The sequence below is a fragment of the Athene cunicularia genome (assembly GCF_003259725.1).
Source record: "Athene cunicularia isolate RWA chromosome 3 unlocalized genomic scaffold, athCun1 chr3_part1, whole genome shotgun sequence".
NCBI lineage: Eukaryota > Metazoa > Chordata > Aves > Strigiformes > Strigidae > Athene > Athene cunicularia.
The window spans coordinates 15438504-15465706 of NW_020799097.1; the positions used below are offsets into that span (position 1 = coordinate 15438504).

General features: G+C 37.1%; 1 protein-coding gene across 2 annotated transcripts in view; it reads left to right on the forward strand.

Moving 5' to 3' along the window:
* ROCK2 (Rho associated coiled-coil containing protein kinase 2) overlaps positions 1-27203 on the forward strand; it is a 54276-nt gene that overhangs the window by 1445 nt on the left and 25628 nt on the right. For both annotated transcript variants that reach the window (XM_026844084.1, XM_026844083.1), the window contains exons 2-7: positions 8982-9082; positions 15699-15836; positions 18251-18511; positions 22357-22501; positions 24977-25115; positions 26800-26891. In XM_026844084.1, the coding sequence (XP_026699885.1) occupies positions 9017-9082; positions 15699-15836; positions 18251-18511; positions 22357-22501; positions 24977-25115; positions 26800-26891 (841 nt within the window). In that variant the 5' untranslated portion in view covers positions 8982-9016. The remainder of the gene's footprint in view (positions 1-8981; positions 9083-15698; positions 15837-18250; positions 18512-22356; positions 22502-24976; positions 25116-26799; positions 26892-27203) is intronic.

The following is a 27203-nucleotide window of genomic DNA, read 5'->3' on the forward strand; positions in this document are numbered from 1 at the left end:
ATTAAGTGTCTAATGTGGCCTGTGGGCTACCAGCAATGGCAGAAACCCCAAAATATCCTTTTGTCACAATTTTATTGCTGCCTTTTTAAAAAAATATGCTGACAGTTTATAATTTAAATAGCAAGGTGTTAGTTAAAATTCTAAGATGAGTTTCAAAAAATCCACAGTAGTTGGGTGATGTGGGGTGCACTTCATCCTTACCTGATAAACTTAAAAAAACAAAACAAAACAAAACCAGGCATCTAAGAGCTGGCTGTTTTGGCTCACATGTTGTAAGGCCATGCATCTCTTAAAAATCACCTATATAACTTCTCTCCTGTTTCTGTACTGCTTGGGAGAAAATGAAAAGTAGTGCTGCATATTTTCTGTGATTTATGCTTTTTAAAAAAAAGTATTACTGAAATGAGAATTTTGTAAACATTTGAAGCTAATATTTTGGCATTGCAACTGAAAGCATCAGTCCTGTCACAGCAGTTTGTTACAAAGTCCTGTCTGACACAGGTGTTTGTGTGGTTTGTTGTGAACCAAATTGAGGAACGGAGCAGAATTAATGCAGAGTGGAGTGGTTGGTTTGTTTATTTCTTTTTGTTAAAACTAGTCAGGCAAAAGAAAAGCAAAGACCAGTTTCTGATTTTCATTTCACTTCACTGGTATTTGTGCCAGCACAAAGGGAGCTCCTCCAGTGCAGGAAAAAAACAGGACAGTTGAGTTCTTAACGGCATCACCATTTCATGCAGTTTCAAGTTGCTGAACTCATAGCTCATGTCTTTTCGGAAATTGCTCTGAGGGTAGCAAGTATCAGTGGAAAGGAAGAGTGTACACAGGCCTGCTGAAGCCTCTTGCTACCTTGGACTTGGAGGAAGAGTGAGAATTGTATTAAGAATTTATGCAACAGTAAGTTGTTGCTCTCTTTGGTTAGGGAACAGCAAGTTCTTGTCTCCTGTTTTTTCTCAGCAGTAGCTGTAGCAGATGACTAGATGAGAATGTCAAAAGGTTGTGACAAACTGATGGACTGTCTGTGCTGGGATCCTGGAGACTGCATCCCTTCTCAAGGCTTCCTGAGGCAACCCTGGCGAGGTGGCAGGGCCGTATTGTGAGTTAGTGCTCTGTAGAGCAAAGGGAGGCAGCTGGGGTGGAGTTGTTGCTTATGATTGTTTTAATCCGTATTACACAAATTTTGTTTTTTCCACACAAAAAATTTGTGGAGAACACTGCAATAATCATCACACTTTCAGTCAATTTAGTCACTTAATTCTTCCACAATAACACCTTGAGAAGGAAAATATTTATTCTACCATATTCCCAGGGGTTTGAATATGTACTGCTTCAGACCTACTGCAAGGCATTATTAATCAGGTTAATGTTTTATTAATAGCCTATTTTAATTTAAAAATGAAATAGTTTACATCTCAGAAGAGACATTAAATGATTTTCAGCTCAACTCATAGTTTCAAGCTGAAATTCAAATGTTTCAACTAATTTCATAAAGCTATTATTTATTAATTGCCTGTAAGATGGGAGTTTTCTATATCCTGTTTCTGTGACCACTTTGCAGAAGCAGCCTCTTCATGTGTTTAATATGCAAGAAATTTTTTCATTTCCTGCTTTCCCTTACTATTCTGATTTCTTACCACTTTCTCTAAGGCATTGACTCAAAGCAGAGGCACATAAGTATCTCATATAATACAACCATTTCTTTTCAGTCTTCTGTATTGCTTTAATCAACTGTTAGGAGTCTGGTTAAATTGCTGCTTTTTTGGAGTTTTCATGGGGCTGAAAAGAAGCTTAAGCTTTTCAGCATGGGCTTTGTGTAACAAATCTTTCTTGATCTTTTCTTTTCCTCTTAAGTCATCTAGGCTATGGCAACAGGTTGAATAAATTCTTCCAAGTCACTTCTTCTTCAGCCATCTGAGATTTGCCAAGTGTTGAATCATGTCTTAGTGACTTGTGCCTGTTTCGGTGGTCTCCCACGCATGTACTACTTATCCTGTTAGCTGCTTCAACTTTGGGGAGCAGAAAGTTAAATAATTAAGCAACAGTTTTAAACAACAGTTAAAAATATTTAATCGTGTATAATCTTACATCAAGAATAGAAGGTCATGAAGAACGGATTGTGAGGAAGTTCAAATAGCAGCAGAGGGAGTGCTACCATCAACTGGCCTGGTACAATCCCAAATACTTGACTTTCAAAATGGATCCGTGACTTCCTATGCATTATCCAGCATCACTGAAAAATTGGAAACCTCTATTTTTAAAATGATTTGCTGATGTTTGGGAGGTTGGCGAACTTCTAGAATGTAATGGCAATAGATGTATTTAGTGTAGGAGGAATTTTTAGTACAGGTGTGTCACTCATGCAGCAGCTTTGCGACCCCCCTGAATAAACTTTCTGGAAAGTGACTTTTACCATTTTCCCCTCCATGCAGACACTGCTTACTTTAAAGTTATATCTGCTATGGTTAATTTCTTGCAAGAGTAACAGTTCTGCTTCCTTCCCTTACATTTTGTTATGTCTCTTGAAGTTGCTGAATCATATTCCAGCCATGTGTTTACCAACAGAAATGTGTTATCTGGTGTAGTGTTAATGCCTATCATTAATATAATTCTCTGTGCTCCATACTTCCTGCCTGTGACACAGATAAAATGTCAGATGCCAAAAAAATATTAGAAATTTATTGCACTGTAGAATTTATGTTAAGGAGCTAATTGCCCCTCTGGTTTTCTCTTGGCTTCTTTAAGACTACTCCTTGCCAGGTCTTTGCAGTCACCTCAGCAGACTGGGCTCTGGTTCCATTCTTAATGATACTGCTCTGGTAAGAGTAGTGATAGGTAGGAAGAGGTATCAAATAAGCAACTTGTCCCAAGCAGAGCATGAATTAGAGCCACAGTGTTTAAGACATAATGTCTTAGATGTATAAACAAGTTACATGTCAGTGTTATTAACCACTTTTCCATTTGGGTACTTCGTAGATACAAAGCAATTCAGTTTTGCCATGAGGCTTATTTCATTAAGTCAGGGATGTGTCCTCTGCAAGTCAGAGGACTGCTGCTTTCCGTTTCCCTGTTCTTCCACTCCTTTCCGCAAAATACTTCTTGTGTCCCCTGTATTTTTTCTGGAGGGGGAAACAGTAGCTTGTCTGAAGCTACGCCTTCTAGCTTCTGCTCCTTCTGCAGGGTCTCCAACAGCTTATTGTTCCTCACACACCTTTGAACAGATATTATGTATGCACTCCTAATTACTTCAGTCTTCCTGTTGTGCTTTTTTGTTTGGTTTTGGGCGGGTGTGGGATTGCAGCACTTCCTGGCTGTACTTCAGTTTAACTTCTGGCTAGACTTTTGCCTAGGGCAGCAACTTTTGACTTAATGTACTCCATAGCAGCACTCATTGACTGACTGTGTCTGGTCTGTGGGGATAAAATTGCACTCCCTTGCATTTTTATTCCTCATATATACACACCCCAGAACTGCCTGATACACATTCTTTTTAACTTTTAAGAAAATAACTTGAATATGAACTTTTTTTTTTCCTTAAACAGCAGAAAAACGTGGTTTTCTCTTCCTCCCCACCCCCCTTTACTCTTCTAGTCACGTATTTATTCCATTTTCACAAGCACTTGTAACCTTCAGCCACATTCTTGCTGCCAGCTGTCAGTGACTGATCCAAACACTCTGCCCATTCGGAAAGTGAAGCTTCATTTGTTTAAAGGTTATAGTGCCATTTCCAAGTAGTAAATCAAAAGCTGTCTTTAAACACTCCTGCTATCCAGCATTCCTGGTCCTTCCTGTGTTAAAGAAGAAACCTGAGTCATAGGTGATGACATTCTCACATTTTAGGACTTTTACCCAAATGTCACAATATTTTTGATTCTGTTATATGCTAGGGCTGGGGAGTCCATCTCATGTCTTCTTTTAAACTTAACATTTTTCTTCTGCTGGGTTTTGTGCTGTTGCAGTTGAGGCTGTAAGATACAGTCTGTGGTATCTGTGGATACAGGTACCACAAACGTACAAGCTCATCTGCGTGAAATCTTTTGAAAATTCAGTGCTCTACTAAAAGGATAGTGTTGGAAGGGTCTCCTGCACCTTAAATTAGATCTTGTTATGTGATACATGAATTAATTCATATGATCTAGCATGTTGCAATTACGACATTGCTTTAGAGTTTCTCTGAGCTTCCCTTCTTGCAGCCCGTTTTTTTGCTGCAGGTTAGTTCCATGCTTGGATTTTCTGTTCCATATCTGGACAAAATAGACAATCCATCTGTATAACTGATACCTCTGCAACACCTGCATCCCTAGGTGATATTATTTTTAACTAAGATTATTAAATCTTTGTTAAAGGAATTAGGAGGGTCAACTTCATTGCTTTCTACAGCTTCCTCAAGAGAGGACATTGAGAGGGAGGTGCTGATCTCTTCTCTCTGATATCCAGTGACAGGACATGTGGGAATGGTTCAGAGCTGTGCTGGGGACATTTAGACTGGACATTAGGAAGCATTTCTTTACCAAGAGGGTGGTCAAACACTGGAACAGGCTTCCTAGAGAGGTGGTTGATGCCCCAAGCTGGTCTGTATTTGAGGCATTTGGACAATGCTTTAACTTTTGGACCTAAGTTTGAAGCATTTGGACATTGCTTTCACTTTTGGACATGAACTGGTCCACACTTGGACTAGATGATCATTGTTGGTCCCTTCCAACTGAACTATATTCTATTCATCTTTTAGTAGAGCAGGTGGGATTTCTCCATCCTCAGCATTTTACAGGGATGATAAAACTGGTAACTCTGCAGTTGGTATCTCATTTCCTTACTTCATGTATTGTTGGGTTTTCCATTGCTTAGCTGCAGTATTTAATGCTTAAACAGTTTCACTGGAGCTGTATTAGTAATTGTTTGTAACGTCTGTATTATATTTTGAACACAGCAGTATTGCTGTGAATTTCTGACCAATAATAATGGAGCTATGTAAACCTACACCCTACTCTTTAAACATGTTCAAATCCCTGCCGTCTCATTTCACATATGAAAACATATGAAACATCTCAGAAACATTTGAAAATAAATTCATGATTCCCCTCCCTCATGAGATGTAACATTGTGTTCAAACATGTAACTGTACATTCACTCTGATGTGAAATTTGCTGATACTCCTTCTCTGCTGCTGTGTCCTGTGAATTTGCATTTGTCCTCCTTGTCTTATGCCAGAGTTTACGATCTGCAATTAAGTAAGCTTCCAAGCATACTCTTCCCTTCTCAAACTGCAAAATTAGTTCACATCATGAACAAAATAATAAACTTGGTGTGGGTGAAGCACTGTGCTGTCCTATGCTTCCTGTCTAAGCTTTCATGATTCACTGTAAAAAACAGCTTCAGAATTATCTCAACTCCTTTTCCTGTTCGCACTCCAGATTACTTCATAGTCGTATTGGTACACTGAATGTACATCTTTCTCCTTTTGAGATTTTAGTTGCCCCTGTCCTTACAACCTTACTAGCGGAGTCTTTTCCCTCAGTATTAACTTTTTTTTTAATCTCTCCCCTTCCCCTTCCCCCCTAATCATTTCCTCAGAAGAAATTTTTAGTTGCATTTTTGTGTTCCACAGGTTAGGAAAGACCTCTGGATGTCAACTAGTCCAACTCTCTGCTCAAAACCAAACCAGTTTTGATGTTAGATCAGGTTGTTCAGGTCCTTGTGCAGTTGACTTCTGAAAATTTCCAGAGACAGAGGTTTTGCAGCTCCACTGGACAGTCTGCTCCATTCCCCAATTTTAGAGATTTTTTTCCTATAGAGTAGGATTTCTGATGTTCCAACTTTTGTGTTGCCTCTTGTCCTTTACTTTGCACCTTAGAAGTGAAAACTCCTTTCAACTTCTATTGAGGCCAACAATTTAGACTTCCCTAAGCTGAACAATTCCAGTTCTTTCAACTTCTCTATGAGGATAATGTGGCCCCACCCTCTAAGCATCTCGGTGACCTTCTATTAAGCTAGGGATTGTTTTGATATTTTTCTTGCACTGAGGAACCCATTCCATTCCAGATGTGGTCTTAAGTGACAAATGGAGGGGAAAATTCACTTCCCTCAACCTACTGGTTATGTATTTACCAATGCAGCCTTGTATGCTGTCAGTCCAAAGGCTTGCTGCTTGTTCCAGTTTTGTTCATCTTGTCCACCAGGGCTCTCGAAGTCCTCTTTCTCAAGGTGCCTTCTAGCTGGTGAGTGCTGTCCTGTACTGTTGTGTGGTGTCATTCCATCCCAGCTATAGGACTCTGCATTTGCCTTTGTTGAACTTTGTGAGGTTCCTGTCAGCTCATTTACCCATGCTGTCTGGGTCCCTCTTAGGAGCAGCCCTGCCCTCCTGTGTATCAACTTTGAATCACTGACTGTGACTCCAGCAAGTTTTCCACCCACCTTGTAATTTCTCTGTGCAATCCGTGACAGCCTGGTTTGGCTGCAATGATACTTTGAGATGCTGTGTTGAAAGACATGCTACTGTCAAGGAATGGAAATGTGCACTGCTTTCCCCTTGTGTACCAAGATAGACATATCATCATGGAAGGCAATCAGGTTAATCAAACATAGTTTGTCCTTTTTAGATCCTTTCTGGCTATTCCCATGCTTTCTCATCCATCAAGTGCTTGGAAGTGGATTCCAGAAGGATTTGCTCCATGATCATCATGAGCAGTGAGGTTAGGCTGCTGTCCCAGATTTCTGGATCCTTCTTGTTGACCTTCTAGAACACGGACATGACATTTGCCCTTTACCAGTCATCAGGAGCCTCCTGAAATTGCCAGGACTTTTCATAGGTGATAGAGAATAGTAACACTGTTGACTGGCTCCTTCAGCATACATGCATCCTGTGTCATCTCAATGTCTGGTGTATGTCAAGTTTACGTTACAGGTCCTTAATGCAGACTTCCTCTACTGCAATACTTCACTGCCCCATACTGCTCTTAGCTTCAGGGAGCTGGGAGGGCTGTGAGCCAAGCTTGCCAGCGAAGTCTGAGGCAAAAAAGGCAATGAGTATCTTGATCTTCTCCATGTCCTTTGGTGCTAGATCCCCAACCCCACTGAGAGCAGGGGGCCCACATTTGCCTCATTCTTTCTTTCATTGCCAGTGTATTTCTAAAGGCTCTTGCTTCCTTTCATAACCCTGGCTAGTTTCAATTCCAGCTGTGCTTGGCTTTCCCAATTCCATCCTTGGATGCTTGGGAGATTCCTGCTGGGTAGCCCATCCCTGCTTCCATGTTCCAAACCTTTGCTTTTTGTGCTTGTGTTGAGGCAGTGGTTGCCCATTCAGCCAAAGTGGCTCTCTGCCATGCCTGCTTGATTTCTAACTAACTAGAACAGACTGTTCTTGTGCTGTTGAACATGTCATCTTTGAAGATCAACCCACTCTTCTACCATCCACAGCAGCTTTCTACAGGATCCTGCCTGTAAGTTCCCTGCACAAGCCGTAGTCTGTTTTCCTGAAGTCCAAGGTCTGCTATTTTCTTTCCTCAGTTCTCTCAGGGTCTTAAATTCCACCATCTCATGGTTGCTTCAGCCAAGACTGCCACAGACTTTGTTATCCCTGGTCAGTTCTTTTTTGTTTGTGGGTAATGGAGTGCCTTCCTGACTGGACCTGTTGCTCACTTGGGTCAAAAGAAATGTTCTTGATGGTCAGGCATCTCCTGTATTGCTTGTAGCCTGCCAGATTGCTCTTCATGAATATGTAGGAATGGTTAAACTATTTACAATTTGTTTGTTATCATTAACTCTGCTGACAATGTCATCTTTAATGTTGTACAGAATTAACTATATCTCTGATCCTTTTTTTCCTGTATTCTCAGCAGAGATCCCTTTAATGCCTTTCCTGGGATCAAATTCCATGGTCTTTGACCCTAAACAGGGGTCTCGCAATATATACCTCTACTCCTCTCTGAATATAAGCATTGACAGCTTTTCATACAATTTCATGCTTTTTCCTGGGTATAGGTCTTGCTAGAACCAACCTGTTTTGTTTTGTGTTATTCTTTCTCTAAGCATGCGCAGGGGGCAGTGTCAAAGGTTGTCACACTTAAGACAGATTACCTCCAGTGTCATGGATTCCATTCATTGCTCTGATTATCTTTTGTCCTTGTAAAAAGAATAGATTTTAAAAATGTATTTAGCCAGGAATGCATTCATTAGCATGCTACATTTACAAAATTAAAGAGTCTAGGATCTTGCAGTGTTTTTAGAATTTTTCAGAGGTTGAATTTCACCAGTTTCCCTTACAGATTCTTACAACTGCCAATATAAAATACTGAAAGGCAGACCTTATCTGCAGAATATTGCACCAGTGGATACTTGAATCAGAGCATTGTAGACCTAGTTTTAAAAAGTGTATAACTACACATGCAGTGAAGACGGTTAGCAGTTACACAGACATCATAAACCTGAATTAGTATTTCGTATGCAAGGAGTGGATCTGAAGTCATATCTTTGCATGATCTGAAGTTGTACACAAAGGTTACGTAGTTCTATTAGTTGCTGTTTGACTGCTGTTGAACCCTCCCAAGTGTGTGGAGCAGGTTGCACCTGAAGTGCTTTTATGTGTACTGGGTACTTTCACACTCCTGCATTATCAGTGGAGTGTCGCGGATCCTGGCAGCACAGTGGGTGGCAACGAATAATTATCTGAAAATTCAAGATAGGCATCTCAAGTTCTGTCCATTACTGGAGTCTTCATGTAAGCTTGTGAATGATAATTAGAAGTGTGAAATGAGAGTCAGCAAAATCCAAAAGATATTTCAGTTGTTACAGCTAAAGGTAGGTGGTTAATGGTTTCAAAACAAAAATGAAAGGTGATATTAATAGTGACTGCAGATTTCAAGAATTGCCAAGAAGGCTCTAAACATTTAAATAAAAATAGCTTGTTTTGACTCTAAATGAAAAATGTTAGTGAAAATTCTTGTATTCTGTTAATACACACTTTATCACAACTTCTATTTGATTTGTTTTAGATGAGAAGATTGTGGAAAAAATCCGAGCTTTACAAATGAAAGCTGAAGACTATGATGTTGTTAAGGTGATTGGAAGAGGGGCCTTTGGAGAAGTGCAGCTGGTAAGAGTGTAATGATTTGATGATTAGACATATTTACGGCTCTAACCAAAACCTTCCCAGTTTCGCATGCTTTATAAGTGCATTCTTATAAAGAGTAAGCGTTATTTTCATTGTATCATGAGGTCATTTCTGTGCATAGTAAACAGTACGCTAGAGTTTAAAACATTGGATTGGAAGGGAAGGACTTGGGAAACAGTTTGCTATCCTTTGATCAAAATGGAAGAAGCAACTTCATGACAATTCTCAATTTCTTTGCCTGCAAGCATCACTGTATAATAAAATCTGAAACCTTCCTATGAAAGAGCAAGCTGCTCTTATAGTTGAGGTGCTTGCATTGTATTTAACTGATATGACTGATGTAAGAATTTTAAAGACTCTTTTTCTTAGCATTGTCCATTCAGCATTGTGTCCTATATAGTATCTAATGTAAGAATGGGATTAGTTTTTAAACTTATATTGCAAGAAAATTCTGTTTTAAAAAAGAGCAATCAAAGTACAAAAAAACCCCTTAGTATATCATGCATAGTCTGCTTTTAATTTAATTTTGTATTTGTATTGTGTGACTTCCAAGTCATACTGTGTCATAAATAGCACAAAAATGTGAGCATATGTGTAAAATAGGTTAGTATGTCCGTTTTGAAAAAAGCTATGGGTGTAAGCACCAAGTAGAATTGAGAATACAAACACCAGGGACAGGTTATGAGCTAACAGATAACTGTCCATCAGCTGATCCATGATAATTTTCTGTGTAAGCATTTTTAGAGGGCGAGATGTGAAGCAAGTCAATGGAAAGGGGATCAACTAATTTGCAGTAATTGAGGCTAGTTATCTTGTTACCATAAGGTAACAAAAATTACCATTTTGCTTGTTCCTTTTGACACAGAACTGATCTTTTACTGTTCTGTGCTAATTCTGCTCTAGGAAGCTGGGAAAATCATACTGTCTTGTAAAGCAATTTTGCAAAATACAAAAGATGGATTTTTTTTTTTTAAGGAATGTGTCAAGATCTTGTCTCTGAAGTGCTTATAGAAGGTACACAGAATGTAATAGCAATACATTTATTATCAATTTATAAAATTATATGTGTTTTCCTTATTAGTACTGGTGAAATTGGTTGGAACTTGGAGGAAAAAAAACCCCTGCGACTAGCCTAACGCTATTTGCCCAACTCATTGGTAATTTGCAAATTTAGATGTAATTTAGGTGGTAGTTAACATTTAATCAGCAATTTTTATTCATTTATGTAGTATTTTTAAGACAACTTCATCCAAGTGTGGCAATGTGAGAGTGTAGCTCCCTCTCCCCTGTTTCTTTCTGCGTCATTTGCATTTTGTTTTTATCCAGAAGAATTTATGAAGTATGGAGAGGAGTATTTCCAAAGATTCCCATTTTTAACAAGACTTCAAAGAATTAATGTGTGTCTTTATATGCTTTTATATCCTCGCTGGTAAGAGATTAAAAACAATACCAAAACCTTCTGCAGAACCTTACTCATTTGAGAAGGGGCTGCTGCAGGGAGCTTTGTAAGAAGGTGGTCTACTCTTTGTCTTTTCACTGACAGTCATGTCAAATGGTTTGGTTTAAAGTCTTTCATAATGCTTTTTTTTTTTTTTTTCATTATATATATATATATCCACTTAGAGTATCTAATAGAGATGCTCCTTTTTCATGCACTTGCATGGGAAGTCAGTGAACAATCAAGTTGTAAGGAGCAGAGTTCCTCTGAAAAAGAGAAGATCCTAATAAAAGAAGTCATAGGCATTTTTTCAATGTCACACTGATCTATTTGTTGGAAGCATCCAAGAGAATTGTATTTTTAATGTGCTTCAAAACCCAGAGTACATTATTTTCATATGTATATTTTGAAGAACTTAAGAGTTTTTCTAAATGATTTTTCATTTTCTCTTTAATATTTCATTTACAGTCCAACATTAATTTGTTCTCGCTTAGAATGGAAACTTTTTTTCTTGATTTGCTGTGTCATGAACAATTTAAATTCTGAAGTAGAAATGATTTTTTCACAGTGTATGTACCGCAGATAGGTAGTTTGAGGGGTCTAAAAAACTACCTCTCATTTGCCTCATCATTATAATGTAATGGTAGAATGCATAGTAACTTGGTCATATAATGATGGGGTTTGGGTTTTTTTGTTGTTACTGGTTTTTAAAATTCTTTAAATAAGCCCTTCAAGTCCCAAAATAAAAAAAGCTAAGAATGCTTGGTACTAGAAGGGAACTTCTGTGTGTTCATACAGAGCTCTTCTGTACTTCATGCTAACTTAAAAGAACATGTTTTTTCTGGAATGTGAAAATATAAGTAGAAATCATAATACTGTGCAGTCTTACAGCTAAAAAGCAGTGGGTTAATAAATGCAACTGTAGATCTGAACTAATATTAGCTGGTGATGAGGGCGTACATACCTAAATTTTTTGCCTCACAAGGTATGATACAAGTTTAAACTATTGAGCTAAGCTATATTTATTTCTACTCCATTCAAATTGTTAACACCACGGTTGCAGTGATGGATTTGCAGTAATCAAAGTATTTTGCAACATGTTCTGTGATCAAAATAGAAATTTGCTTCAGTGGGGGCTAAACACAGAAAGAACCATAAATAAAACATGATTAAATACATAAATTGATAACATGACATTCATGAATTTATTGTGTGCTGTAGTGCATAAATATTTGCAGCTGAAATATTTGTTAAATGTTTGTAATAGTTAAATACAAGTCAAAAAATGCTGTTAATATACAGCATAAAATAGCCAGCTATGACCTCCTTCATTTAATTTTGTTTCCCCCAAGCTTTCTGTTCCAGTACAGCATTTTCTTGTGAAAGAAGTGGTGTGAAGATGTCAGTTTTCCAGATTCAAGCACGAAAGCAAAACACATTCTCTACTGTTGTTATCTTACAGTGAGATTTTTTAATTTTTTTTTCCTTTTGGTAAAGGCCTCACTTTTCCCCCCTTCCTCTCCCAGAAAAATTTAAAAATTCAATCCAGTAAAGACAGATCAGATGACTCTGGTCTGAGCATCTGTCTTTCGAAAAACAATTTTCTTATAGCTCCAAAAGTATTAAACTCTCTTCCTGAGCTCTGGCCTCTGGCTTTGCTGGGTCTGTAGTGATGGGGAAAGCTAAGAAAATAATTGTCAGCTGCCAGATCACTTCTTCTCTTATACAGTGCTGTGGATAAACGTGACTGGTGTCTAGGGCAGACAGAAAAATTGAATTATGGTGCTTAATATGTTACTTGTGGTTTATGCAGAAATAGTAATTTATGAAAGCTCATCCTGAGTACCTCTTGTTTGTTTTCACTTGAAAAATCCTCTTGATTTGAAATTGAAACGTAGCCTTAGTTCCTTCTCCCAGATCTAATCACAAACTGCTGTAACATTGCAGTGACACAGCAGACTGACTTGATCATGTACTGGAATAGAAAACCAAAGCAAAGCCAACTCTTTTGTGTATTTGGTTAGTAAAGGATGGTCTTTATGATAGTCCTTACTGTGTGATTTCTTAGTTTTGCAAACAAGTGGTTGTCATGGCGTATGTAGACAGGTGCTGGTTTAGTTTTTTCCATTAAGTGCTTTGTTTATTAGGTTTAGTTCCCCAGTCACTGCTAATGTACCTTCTCTAGTAATGCAAATAAAGCAGTCATGGTCTAGTACCTGAAAATCTGTCAGGACGTGAACTTTGGTAGCCTATCGGTAATAATTTCTTATGGCTGTCTTAAGTATGAGGATATCTGTGATTATTTCAAACCTTAGAGTTAATTTCACAACTCCATTCTAGGATCTTAATTTTCTTTAATCACGGAAGAGATAGTACTGTTATCAATACTACGTACTTGACCTGAGAACTTCAAATGGATATGTTATTTTCTTCACCTACGGATTGTCTTCTGACATGAATGCTGTAGAAATTATGGATGTGTTTTGTATGTACTTGTTTCTTGAAAGTCTTACGTTGATGAAGCAGAGTAGGGGGAAATTCTTACTTCTTAATGCATTTTCATAAGTTAAATGAGGCCATGTTACTCAGTGCTGATGGCACGAAGGGATTTTCCTACCTATTTTGAGAGTTACTGTGGTGAGCTGCAGTTTAAATTTGGCAGTTCATTTAAACAGTTGGAAGAAATTGAAACATCATGACAGTTTAATACATGAATAATCTGCTATATGAGCCAATATATGTATGTACAAATATAGCTCTGGGTAAAGAACAGTGGCTAACAGCTAAAAAGGCTGTCTCCAGAGGTCATGGTGGCGATATAAGGAGTAATATCAGTAATAGGTCTGTTCACGTGTATGGCATGCCAAGACACACTCACTCTTTGGGTGTGCCGGTCTGCTGGTTGTTGCTTCGGTTCCTTGATTGTTGTACAGAGAGTGAACCTATCTTGACACTTTCTCAAGAAATAACTTAGCCAACTAATAACCTATTGGCACTACCTTAGATAGGTGCACAGACTGTGATTTCTGGTCCCCCCACCCCTGTTTACTTCACTTCTCCTCTGCACGAGCTTGCTTCAGGCTGTGCTGACTTTTTGAGATTCTTTTTTCCCAAGTGATGGGAGACAAATGCATACAGCTATACTAACTACATCCAGGCAAGAGTATACACTGCTTTTAGGAATTGTAACCTACTAAATACCTTGCAGAGCTTCATGAACTTTCACAGAAAATGCATCTTCAATTAAACCTCTTCTTGAGGTCGCTGGTCTTTGTGTTTCTTCTGTTTTTGAGCAGGATTACAAAAGCTCTACTTTATGTATAGTATGTGGTATACCACCAAGTCTTTGTAAACAATCCCATGTAGGATTAGTAAATGGGAAGGAGGTAGTTTTCAAAATCCTGTTTTAGGACACCTTTGCTAGCCAGTTAATTGTTAATGTCTTAAAATATACATGCTTATAGAGTTGTTAATGCATGTAGATAAAGTGTTTCTGTATTCGTGTATGGTTGGAGTTCTTTTGGATCTATCTAGCTGTACAGAAGGTTATTGGTTAGTGTTAGAATATGCAAGATACTAATCCTAAAACTTTTGTACCTATATCTTGAGAGCAAAAAGCCCCTATTTCAAGAATGGTAAGTTCATAAATAATCATGTTTCTCTTCATGTTCTCACTCTTTTCAGGATTTCCCCCCCACCCCTAATGCTTCTCCTGTTTCTAGAGATCGTACTTGTTGGCTTCAGAAACACTAGTGTTTACAGCTCCTCAGGAGGAGACTGATGCTTCCAGATCTGTAGACCACGTAGATGCCTCTCTGTAGCTTTGCACTGCAGACATAATGGACCTGAAACATTTACAGTTGTTCAGGAAGAGCCTATTAGACACTCTTTCGTTTAGCGTAATTAAATTTGAACATTGTGTAAAACCGAGAGGTTGAGGGATATGGTTTATTTTACTAAATGTGAGGGTTTTAAATGCACCAGAAAACTGTAACAGTTTGGCTCTGATTTCACAGATTAGTCCACTGAATTTTTTATTTTAATGTGAATAAAATATGCAGAAACTTAAGATGCAGTTAATTTCTTTTTTTCTGCTGACTCTGACATCTTGCAGCTGAATGCTTCTCACCTTGATTTCTGCAAGGAACACTCAAGAATGTTAAATAAAGCTAGTCCTTTAGTAGTTGTTTTGTAAACTAACATAAATCTAATATTGTTTCATTAGCAGAGTAATGACTTTACAGTCTGTACTTTTAAAGATATTTTTTCATGTCCATATTCAGATGAAGTTTTAAAAAAGGTTTTAATTTCAGTTTATGTTATTAATTTTACACCATTTAAAGTGAATTTAAGAACTACATAAATAGGAGCAATCTTTTTTTGAAAAATAAAAATTGGAAGAGGCTGAAGTGGACAGGAATGAATGCAATGGATATAGATGGTGTTCAGAATACAAAAATATAAGCAGAGTTGCGTTTTACTTCTTAGATGATGGAACTTTTCAAGGGGGAATAGACAAGCATTTCCTTTTTCTGTAAATGGAATTTATTTCTGGGTGATTTGAAGTAGGCATGTTCACTCAGAAACATTAAGAGCAGCAATCCAGTCCTTTAAAGATAGTACTTTTCTCATTCTGAGTTTTGGGTTGGGTTTCTTTTTGGGTTTGGTTTATTTTGTTGGGGGTTTTTCCCCCCCAGTTTTAATTTGAGTAAGCAGACTTTTGGAGTTAGCTCTCATTTTTATGCTCATAGCCATAGGGAGGAATAACACATGCTCATACCACTGCTTCTTCAGTTAAAACAGCTACCTCCTAAGAGCTCCTGCAGCCCTGCGGCATGTTCTTCTCGAGGCCCTGCAGTTCCTCTTCTGAGGTTGCAGCAGCGGCTGCAGCAGTTGGACAGGCTCTGGTGTGTTTTCCTTTGTTTGGCATCCTTCTTGTTCCACCCCTGCTATGTTTTTTTGGAGCAGCTGTTAGGATTTTCTTTCCAGGTTTGGAAGTTCTCTAATCCTTACTGTATAGAAAATAGGGTGTATGAAGACCTGGAGGCATTGCATCCCAGAAAGCAGTTCACACACTGGAGAAATATACTCTACTGGTATTCAGGTTTTTTTTTACAAGGCATTTTAAAAAAGTTGTTTCTCTTCTTTCTCAACCAACAGGTTCGCCATAAAATGACACAGAAGGTTTATGCAATGAAGCTACTTAGTAAATTTGAAATGATCAAGAGATCAGATTCGGCCTTTTTCTGGGAAGAAAGAGATATTATGGCCTTTGCGAACAGTCCATGGGTGGTTCAGGTAAGGAAGAAATGTAAGAGTAAAACAATAATAATTATAATAAAGCCATAAATTTTTCCCAGTCTTGAGCTGGTTTTGATTTTACATCTGAATTCAAATCATGGTTTAGGTTCAGATTTTACTTAGCAGTTTCACTGAGTTTTGTGTATTTGGCTGAGTTAGAAAGTAGATTAATTTACATTTTAGTCACTACAAATCCACCATAAAACAGCATTAAACAGATTTGTGACATATCAACATAATTGTTTGGAATAGAGAGGTTACCTTTCCAACTAAGAAAAATTATCTATAGAAACAAATGTCAGCATTATTTCCAGTCTTTCCTCATGGTACAGTCAGTTTGATTACAGGCGATTGGTATTAAGAGTGCTTGAAGTAGTTACTGTCTTTTCATCTGCAGTTTGGTAGATGGGTAAGTGTATACTCCTGGTCTCCTGCAAGGCAGAAGGTTGTAGCATGGTTTGCTTAAACCATCCTCTCTTTAGTGGTCAGTTAGTGCATTTCAGCTCAGAGGTGATATCCCGGTAGTAGAGAGCTGACAACTTCAGCTGGTATTGAACACTGTTTCTTGCAGCTATCTGTCTCATGACATGTATCATCATCATGTTTGTAATATGAATTATGCCTTTGGGAAGAATTTATACTGAATATTGCAATTTGTTGTAACTGGGAAATTACACTAATTAATAAAAAAAGTACTGAAAGCATATGCTTAGAGAAATTGTTAGTATTTAATTTTGTTAAATAATTAATACATTCAAATGATCTCACATATATTGCCGTGCTTCTGTGTATTTAATAAGTAAAGACTGGCTTTAAGCTTTCCATATAGACCATGAAGTCCATAGCACTTCCTGTATGCAAGAAATGCTTTACAAGGTTTTTTTTTTATTTAGATGTTTTGCCCTTCTGAGCATATTCTGTGTTCTTGCCTATATTCAGTAGCAATACTTAGGCAAATAGATGAATTTTTATTGAGTCCTTTGTTTTTGATAGTAGTTGTGTGGAATTATTTTCATTATTCACATGCAGTTGAAAGTAATGAGAATTGTATGACACTCGATTTTCAAAAGAAGGCATAGCAAGTGAGATATAAGTGTGTGTATTTGTAAATTGCAAATGAATTAAAGTTGCAGTTGTGCCTTCTATGATGAAGTGTATTAGTATGCTATAGTTAGGTGATGTGGTCCAGTGGGATAGGACATTGAGCTGGTTTTAAGAAAATGTAGGTCCTGTTCTGAGCTAGAAACTGGGACAGATCACACTGCTTCTCTGTGCTTTCTTTTAAGTGAAAAGTGAAACCAGAGCTCTAGATAATTTTATATTTTTTTTTAAGGAAATCTCTTGAGGGCAATAACAAAAGTGCTGTATAAAGGCATAGCATTGTTACTTGTAATTGTGTTATATTAATGTCTTCACATGTGAATACAGACACTATTTTTGATTTTTAGATTTAATTGCCAAATGCATTATCATATTATATATTGTTTGTGCTATCAATTTATGAAAACAAATACAGGGCAATATATACGTAATAAAATATGTATTTATAATATAGGTCTTCTGTTGCTAATATACAATAAGTTTTAATATAAAGGTCAAATCTTAACATTCCTGGCTTTCATGGTTCTTCATCTTCACAAACCATGTTTTTGCCTTCCTCCTTTCCACACATCCTCTTTTCCAATTGTCTTTGAATTTTGTGTGGGTAACTTAAAGATGTGAATGATTTTAGGTTTTAATGTAAAGGAGCAGTGTTCCCTGAGAAATAAAGCAAGAGGCTTTCAGAGACTTTTTCACACCAGTCATTGAACGATTGATAGTAGTGATTTTTGCTGGTTTGGGCCATTTTCAGACCTGGTGACCTCTGGGTGAAATCTCTGAAACTTCAGCACTTGGGAGTCCGAATAGTCTAAAGAAACTAATCTTAGTCTTTCTTATTTCAGTGTATGTGTTGATTTAGGACAAAATCAGTAGTGACAAGTATTTTTGTAAATATGTACAGAGATAACAAGATTTATAATAAAATTTAGAAACAGTCTCAGGTGCAGTTCACTGTTGAGCTACCTTCAAATCAATATACGATGCTCCCTTTCTTGGATTTGATGTTTTGCATTTTGACTCAGTGATACTTTTTAATGTCAAGAAACACAGGTATATAGAAGCTCATACTACTAAAATAACCAAGAAATCTTTTTTGCTGGAGGAAGTTTTGAAGTTCAGAAAATTTCAAGGTACTGTCATAACTAATAGAAAATATAGATTGTTTGAATATAAAAAATGTAGTTACTTTACATCAATCTTGGAAGCATATGCTCAGGTTTAATGAAACTTCAAGACAGAGTGCTTTATTCTTTTTCCTAGCTGTCTCTGAAAAGTAATTGCACTTTTCCTTTTTTTTTTCAATGTTGCAGCTATTTTGTGCCTTTCAAGATGACAAATACTTGTACATGGTAATGGAATACATGCCAGGTGGAGATCTTGTAAACCTTATGAGCAATTATGATGTGCCTGAGAAATGGGCCAAGTTCTATACAGCTGAAGTTGTTCTTGCTCTTGATGCAATTCACTCCATGGGCTTGATACACAGAGATGTGAAGCCTGACAATATGCTTCTTGATAAATATGGGCATCTGAAGCTGGCAGATTTTGGCACTTGCATGAAAATGGATGAAGTAAGTATGCAACTGAATAATTTGTCATCTCTAAAACTGTTATTCTGAGGTTATTTGCTTATGCATTATAATACCCAAAGGAGTATTCATCAAATGGTCCACGTGGTTGGGAAGCTGTTCCTTGTCTCCTAGTTTTAAATACAAATGTACTTTAAATAGTGTAACCTTGTCTATAATAAACTGTTCTGGAACATGGAAGAAGGATGTAAACTTACTTTTTGTTGTTTTTGAAAGCATGTGTGTTTATGAATTTCAGAAGTTCTTTTTTTCTTTTTTTTTTTTCCCCAAATGTCGGAAAAGCTTAAGAGACAACTCCTAGTTTCAACGTTACTAACCCTGGAACAGTTAATAAACTGACATTTTTCTGTAAATTAAATTATTTTATAGGCAAGATACAGTCTTGTTTTTTGGTGTTTTGTTGTTTTTTTTTTTTACTGTGTCTAACTGTTCTCATAGCATCCTCTAGTGGTCATTAAAATGAGGTCACAGTAAGGCAGCAGTGGTATGTGATATATTGATTGAAATTTCTTAGCTGTTTGTCAAGATGTCATACATTTTAATTTCGGAGATTTTACCATGTGCAGCCAAATACAGTTTTCTAATGAGATTGTATAAGAATATTTCTAAGAGGATGTCATACTTTATTATTAAAGGAGACTTAAAAGTAAAGGTACCCTTTGTAGTTTTCACACTTTTAAAGTCTTCCCTGACAAACAGTGTTATGCTGCAATTTACGCAATATATTCTTCCTGTGAAAAATTATAATGGATGCTAAAAAAACTCCACATGAACGTGTGTTATGGTTTGCCTGGCCTTTGGAAGGTTTCTGTATTAATGTTGGCAAGGATGGTCCTTTTAAGCTTATTTGCTTTAATGTGTTAGATTTTTTTTTTTTTTTCCCCTGTATAGTTTGGGTAGTGCTCGGTATAATCTCTGCAATCTCCTTAATTTACATTTGCATCATTAAGTTAATGACTCTTCAGCTGTATCTACAAGTACTGTCTGGTTAGGTTTTCTTTACTGTGACTATATTCACTTCTGTGAATAACTACAGCTGTTTACTGAGGTTCAATAGTCTGTTTAGTTCTGCTGCAGTTGTTACTCTGAAGGCAGATAGATTGTTTACCTCCACTTTGATTATTTACTTACCTATATTTTAGGGGACAGGATTTACTTTAGTTGAAAAAATCAAAAGCAGTTCGTGATCTCTTAATTTAGTCCTTAAAAAAATTAATCTTGGTTTTGAGCCAGTGGACTGTAGGTCTTAAGAGAATCTGATGTTCGTCAGAACAGACAATAAGAAAGCATCAAAAAGTTCATAATACAAATTTACAGAAAAGGGATGATCCTTTATGCTGTTTTAGGGATCTCAGAAATGGTGAGCCCAAGATTTTCTTCCTTTTTTGTTGTTGGTTGTTAAAGAAATACTAAAATGTGATGATCATATTATAAACGTGAGAAGTATATGCACATTTCTTGTAAAGAGTTATAGTGAGCTTCATTTTGGACTGGGCATCATCAGTGAACCAGTGATGTCCTAAAGAAGTTAACTTTTTAACAGATTACATTTTAAATTCTGCATGTTTCTCAGACTCAGTGGAATGGCAAAAATTTTTTTATACAGGAAGCTTTAGAAGTTGAGAGGTTCTGGATTGTCTCCAAATCTCATGCTACTTCTTACAAAACATGAACACATCCCAGCTGTGTAAATACAATATTGGTGTTGGCAGGATGATTTCTAGAAAATACATGCTTACCCAATACTTATTTATTTTTTCTGATTTGGAGTTCTCTTAGCAGTTGTGCATATTAGCATCTTCCTTATGCTGTTGAGAGCCCAGGAAATTTCTGCTGCAATTTGGTGAGAGACCTTTTTTGACCTTTGCTGTGGAATTGAATTCAGTGTCCTCCTAAGTCTTCCAGGCCAGTCCATACACTTGCAGCAGAATTCCTCCTTACCAGTATGTGAAAAGAATTGCTAAGTGTTTTGGTGATCTTTTCCAACATAAAAGGAATTGGCCTGTTCATGTAACTCAGTTGCGATGGTTTGGGGGTTTGGGGTGGTTTTTGTAATTTTTTTTTTTTTTTAAAAACCTGCAACAAGGTGAGTACCTCTATACTTGAATAAAGAATGGAATTGGCTTAGTAGGAATTGTGGTTCCATTTTGGGGTATATATGGATTTCACCAGACTCTGTAATCTTCAGGTTTTCTATAAGGAAATAGACAGTAGTTGGCTTTGCTAGCTATCATAAAGCTAGGAACTCCTGCTGTGGCCAGGTTCAGTACATAATGCTATCTTGTGCTAAGCTTTTAGAAGAGCACAGGTTTAAAGGATATCTATTGAAAAAAGATGTGACCAAAAGAAGGGATGTTTACCATTTGGGATTATCATCTCAGAGGAACATGTTCCTCTTTTTAGAGCTCAATTTATTTCTCATTGAAGCTCATCCAAGACTCTGCTGGATCCTTCTTTCTTCAGTTCACTGTCTGCAGCAAGCTGCACAAGCCCAGGTGAAGTGTTAACACCTGATCTGAGCTATCATAATGTTTCAATACAAGTGCTCTTCAGCTCTTGTATACTGAAAAGAACTTCATGAGGAGCAGTGCAAGTCTGATTCTCAGCCTTGGTTCAAGACAGCAAGTCAGTCAGGTCTGATGGAGATCCTCCTGAGGATGAAAACTGAACTGCTTTGTATTCAGTAATATAATTCTGAACGATAATAGGAAACACTACAGCCTCACCGCCAAGTTGTCATAAGCTGTGAGAACATGCTGTCTGTCCTAGACAGCCTTTTAAAAAATTCTACACTGTACCTTTCTCACATAGCTGCAGGAGATGGATTCCAAGATCCACCTTGATCATTTGAGGTGGTGAGAAAAGTCTTAGGCAAAACACTTTCCTGAGACTCTCGAACAGAAGCTCTGTATGAGAGCTACTATAGTAAGTGTACTATTCAGGCATAAAACAGAGGCTTTAGTATTTGAAACACAGGAGTAACACTTTGCCCAGAGAAAATAGCACCCTTTAGATCTATCTCTTCAAATGTTGAAGTACGGATGACGGAAGCCACCATGCAGAACATAAGGACTGTCAAAATGTCATGTACTGCACAGAGGACCCAGAGATCCTAATAGAAGCTAGTCTGACTGTGGTATTAAGAGTATCCAGTACTTCAAAATGCATTCAGAGCAACACCTAAGTTCTTTGAAAGAACAAGTATATAAATGAGAGGAACAGAAATCTGGGAATATTATATTCAGATGATAATGGACCAACCTCCCCAAGGATGTGTTAGTATCCCCATCGCTGGAGGTTTTTCAAGCTGTGATCAGACAGGGTGCTAGGTAGTACCATCTGGGCTCCCTTTCCCATGGCAGATTGTTCCAGATCATCTTTAAAGTTCCCTTTCAACCTGGGCTGTTCAGTGATTCTGTGAATGCATTTTTACATTTGTTCCTGAGACAGAAGGTAAAGAGTTTTACAGGGAGTAAGTACAATCAAAACTTTTCTGAAGTTTGTCCTTGAATTTAGTGAGATAAAAAGCAGTCTGATACAGTGTGTAGCTTCATATTGAAACCAATAGTAAGAGTAATAAAATCGGTCAATTCTTGAAAGATGTAATCAAGAAAAACTGCTAGGGAGTAGGCAGGGGAGAGCCCGTTACCAGGAACTGCTATTTCAGTCCATATTGCTTCTGGAATAAAAACCAGTGTCTTTCAAATACATTCCTCAAACCAAATATTTTGGGCTATATTTTTTATGTTTTTCTGGTCTGCTAATAGACAAACCGTTTAAAGACTCAAAGTATTTTTAATGAAGCTGTTTGAATTGCTCTTGCACAGACAGGTATGGTGCGCTGCGATACAGCTGTGGGTACCCCTGACTACATATCGCCTGAAGTTTTGAAATCACAAGGGGGTGATGGTTATTATGGACGGGAATGTGACTGGTGGTCTGTAGGAGTTTTCCTTTTTGAGATGCTAGTTGGTAAGTGGTGATTTCTTCTATTAATGAGATTATCGTTCAGTCTTTACTGTGCTTTTAGCTGTACTTTGCTGTGAGGGGCTGGTTGTACCTCACTATCTTAACAGCTTCTGACTTTTGGCTGGTGCTGTTATGCCATTCCTCTTCTCTTTGCTGTTGCTCTTATGCTGTGACAGCTGTTTGCGTGCTTGCTCAGTGATTAGTTCCCTGACTCGATTCAGCTTAAAACTAATCCTTAGAATAGTTCTAAAGGAGATCAACTACCTCACCATCTCATGAACATTAGTGCCACATCAGGAGCAGTATAGAGTATTCAGGGATGCACAGATGGGAAAGGAGTCGGAAGGGCAGAACTGCCTTTTTAAATTTCTTTTTTTTTCCTTCCCCACCCCCATACTAGAAATGGCTTCTGTTAGGTCAAAATATCTGTGGAAGTATGGCTTGATTCTTTCTTTTATGCTTAAGTCAGGATTTTTCAGTAAAATATACTGGACTGCTATGGCAACGAATATAGAATATAATCTGTTAAAGAGATGAGTCATTTGCATCTTAAAATACAGTGAGGATCAGTATTATAGTCTGGTAGCAAAATACCGATTATAGAAGGATGGAATTGAGCATATAATTATTAAATATCCAAATCAGCATGTTCTGGGAATATTGGAGATTGGATGTTTCTGGTATCCTGAGCCAGGAAAGACATTAGAGTATATGATGATACTGCAATCTCTGTGTCTTTCAATAGTGAGGCATTTTGACTTTCAAAAAGTGTGTTTTATAATTAAGACACTCATAAACAATTTTAGCAATAAAGTTCTTTAGTTACTAAAATTGGACATGGCTGTCCAGAATGTTTTCTCAGAGCCTCTTTTTTTTTTTTTTTTTTTTTTTTTTTTTTTTTTTTTTTCTTGTATCTGAGAGAGAGGATTCTCCCCTTTTTATCCTTCTAATGAAAACATATTTTTGGAGTAAAATCTTACTTTGTTTCTCCATATCCCATACATTGTTTGTGTATCAGGTTCTGCCTATGGTCTTCTAAAACTTTATGCCTTAAAGCACAGAAAGGGTTGTGTTGTTCTGGTTTTAGTAAAGATGCAGTACTAACTAAAATAGTACTACTTTTTATTGTGTGCTTAACTGAAAGCTAAAATGTTAGGATTCATCCCATGACCAACATTAATTTGGTGACTTGGGATGGTTTTGAGGTGTGGCATAAATCAAAGCTGTTTCTGTGACTGAAGGCAGTTGAGAAGGGGAAATTTTGGAAAGAGGGATGCAGCAGCAAATAGTGATTTCCCCCCCCAATATACTGGTATGGCAGCCTTAATCAACTTACTGAAAATCTAGAAGTGTAATTCAAGCTGGTGTGTACTAATTTCTTATTTTGTCATAAAATGACAGAAGCTAAAGGTAGGTTTGTTGAATTTGTGTTCTTTTTGAAAGCTGAATGTTTTTGTCCATTGGTCTGTTGATAATCTTTTTCATGTACCTAGATTTTGCAATTTTCAGTACCTTGTTGGAAGCATGCAGTCAGCATGCTGACTGCTCTGCCAGGTGATCCCCACCTGCACAAAATACACCAGCACAGAGGAAAGAGCCTAGCTCCTGTCAGTGATTGTTCACCTTCTCTATTAAACCTATGGATTAGTTGTGAGAAAGGATTTATGTAAAAATTGCAGCCTCTTGATTACTGATGCAAACCAATACAAAATGTTCAGAATGTTGTCAGTTAACTTGAATGTCAGTTATCTTTACCGATGCTGACTGTTCTGAGTTGTCCCAGTTTTACCTTTCTTAAGGATATTTGCAAAGAAACTAGACTTAACTGAAGCCTATGCTGCAAATCTTTGGGTGAGAAAGGTCTATGGTTTTAAAAGCCACCTGTCCATGTTAATATGTGCACCCAAGCTAATATAATTTATCAGTCAACAAGATTTATTCATGTGAGTTTAACAGTGCAGGAACACACTGTGAAGGCTCCTGCTCAGAGCTGACTTGCCTTAGGCAGCTCCAGGGTTAAGTAGGGTAAACCTGTGTGCCTTGAAATAGTCTTTGGAGGGCTTTGGTGGATTCTTTCCAACAAACGTGCATTAGCAAATCTTTAATGAGTTTTGGTCCATTACACCCATGAGAGCTCTTAAAGATGGGGATTTATGTGGGTGTTGGCCATCATGTAAATTAGAAAACACAGCGATTGTCTTCAGGTAGAACAAAAGATGTAAATCATTGGGCAAAATTTTGGTAGTGATATGCAGAATAGAAAATGGTTTAGGTAGTAACACAGGCATTTTAGGGAAGGAATATTTTTAGTAGTAGACGTTATTTTGTACCCTGCATTCCAATTTTACTGTGTTTTAAAATAAAAGACCATTTTGCATAAAACTGCTCCTAGAATTTTCTTTATAACTTTTGTCTTTTTTAACTTACATGACTTGAACATGACTTAAAATCACAGTCACTTTACTATTTTATTTTCAGGCGATACTCCTTTTTATGCAGACTCATTAGTAGGAACATACAGTAAAATTATGGATCATAAGAACTCATTACATTTCCCGGATGATGTGGAAATCTCTAAGCATGCAAAGAACCTTATCTGTGCCTTTTTAACTGATAGGTAAGTGCATGTATTATTCTAGTACTGTTTTTATTTTGGATGGTATTAGCACATTATAAAATTAATTCCTTCCATTACTTTTCCTAATCTCTGTTCAAATATCTTCTGCAAAATCTCCTGCTCTCTAGTTTTTCTTCTGGGGTGTTTTTTCCAGGTATTGTATTTTATTTCTATGAGCAGTTCTGTCAGCTCTTGTTAACAACACAATTTGTGCCAAACAAATCCTTCCAGTTGCAGTGTATAATACTGTAACAAACCTGTAAAGTTGAAAGTAATTTGTAAGCTCTAAGGCAGGGACCAGATTGTGCTCAGCGTCTTAATTGGGTGTTACTTTAAAAAATGAAAGCAAATACTTTTATGAAAATAAGCATGTATTTACTGAGTTTGTTTAAGCTTGCTTAGAATGTTTGTACTTTTTTTCCCATTTCCTTCGTTGTATTAATTGACAAGTACAGCTAACAAACCAGCAAGGATATTGTTTTGGCTATAAGTAGGTTCTAGAAGTCTCCCTTTGTGGAACGGAGCTGTTTATTAAACTGTGTAAACTTGTTTTTAACCTGAACACTTACATTTTCTTTAGTTCAGGAAAGCAGAGATAATCTTTAATTTCTCTGATTTAAAAGAAGAACACTGTACGTCCGTAGTTAACTCTGTATTGATGATGTTGCCTTCTGCTTTCCTGTGGTCACCTGAACTTGGCTACAGCAGAGCATTTAGCCTTTACAGAATGAGGGATTAGGGGAAAAAAACACTGCCTTATAAAGGTTTTTGCGTTCCAAGAGAGATTGTTTGCTCTGTTGAGCAAGATCGTGGTTACTCAGGAAGGATGTGCTTTAACAGCATTTTTTACCCTTAGTAGCTGAAGGGTAGAGAGAAAATATGAGGAGAATTTAATAATGTAAATGTGGCGAGGTGTACTTCCACTATGTGTGTCTGTCTTCCTGTTTATATTTAATACAGTGCTTGAGGAATTTATTTGAAACAGATGCCTTTTTTTCTGTATGTGTGATCACTGCTGAAGCACTTACGGAATAAGCAATGACCTTATGATTTATTAGTTCTTCTACACACAGTATTTTTATGTCCTGTTTTTGTCGATAGTTTTAAGAGAGACTCTTCCAGGCAAACCCAAAGTTTCTTGTTGCTCTTAAGATTTACTTCACTGCAAATATCAGCAAAAGATGAGTAAGGGTTAGTTATGGGGCAGAGGATGGAATTCTTAAAATATTTATTTCAATCCAGTTTTGAATAACTGTTCTGTGCAGTAAGTTAGACCTTCCTTTGCTTGCGTCTTAAGGTTTGTCATGTGGTTTGGCAGACATGGAACTTATGCAGTTCTTTTCCCCCTGAGGGTGTTGGGGTTTTGTTTGTTTTTCTTTTTTTAGTTTTTTCTTAGTTTTTGCCTCAGTACTTGCTTTCTTGATTTACTCCCCATGTGGCAGACTCCAAATCCTGGACATTTTAGCAGTCCCAGGGAGAGTCCCTGCTAAGAAACAGAATACATGTTATAGAAATGTAAAGAAACTACAGATCAGTGGTTGGTGGTTTTAAATTTTTTTTAATGTATTTGAGCATTAATGTGGTTAACACAGACAGTCTTTACTGAAAGTTTCTTTGCTTCTTGTGAGCAAGTCAGAAGTTAAATAGCAAACAAGTGTGAATTTGGCTTAATTGCTGTGTTTAGGGATGTGCGACTTGGGAGAAATGGGGTAGAAGAAATAAAGCATCACCCTTTTTTCAAGAGTGATCAGTGGAACTGGGACAACATTCGAGAGAGTAAGTAAATTAGCTTCAAAGTTCTGTTTTTATTCAGTATTTGCAATAATAGAAATTTAAAAACTAGTCTGTATAAATTAATATTTTCTATCAAGAATGTTGCTCAAAATTCCATCTTTATCATTTGCATTCTAAAAATTCTATCAGTAAGGGTTAGTAAATACACATTTTTTCCTACTGGTATAATTCTCACCTTTATCATGCTTTTAATGTATAGATTTCAGTTTTGAACAACAGAAATAGATATTTCAGAATTCTAGCTACAGTGCATGTTAGATTCTTTGAGGTTTTTGTTGTTTTGGGGTGGTTGTT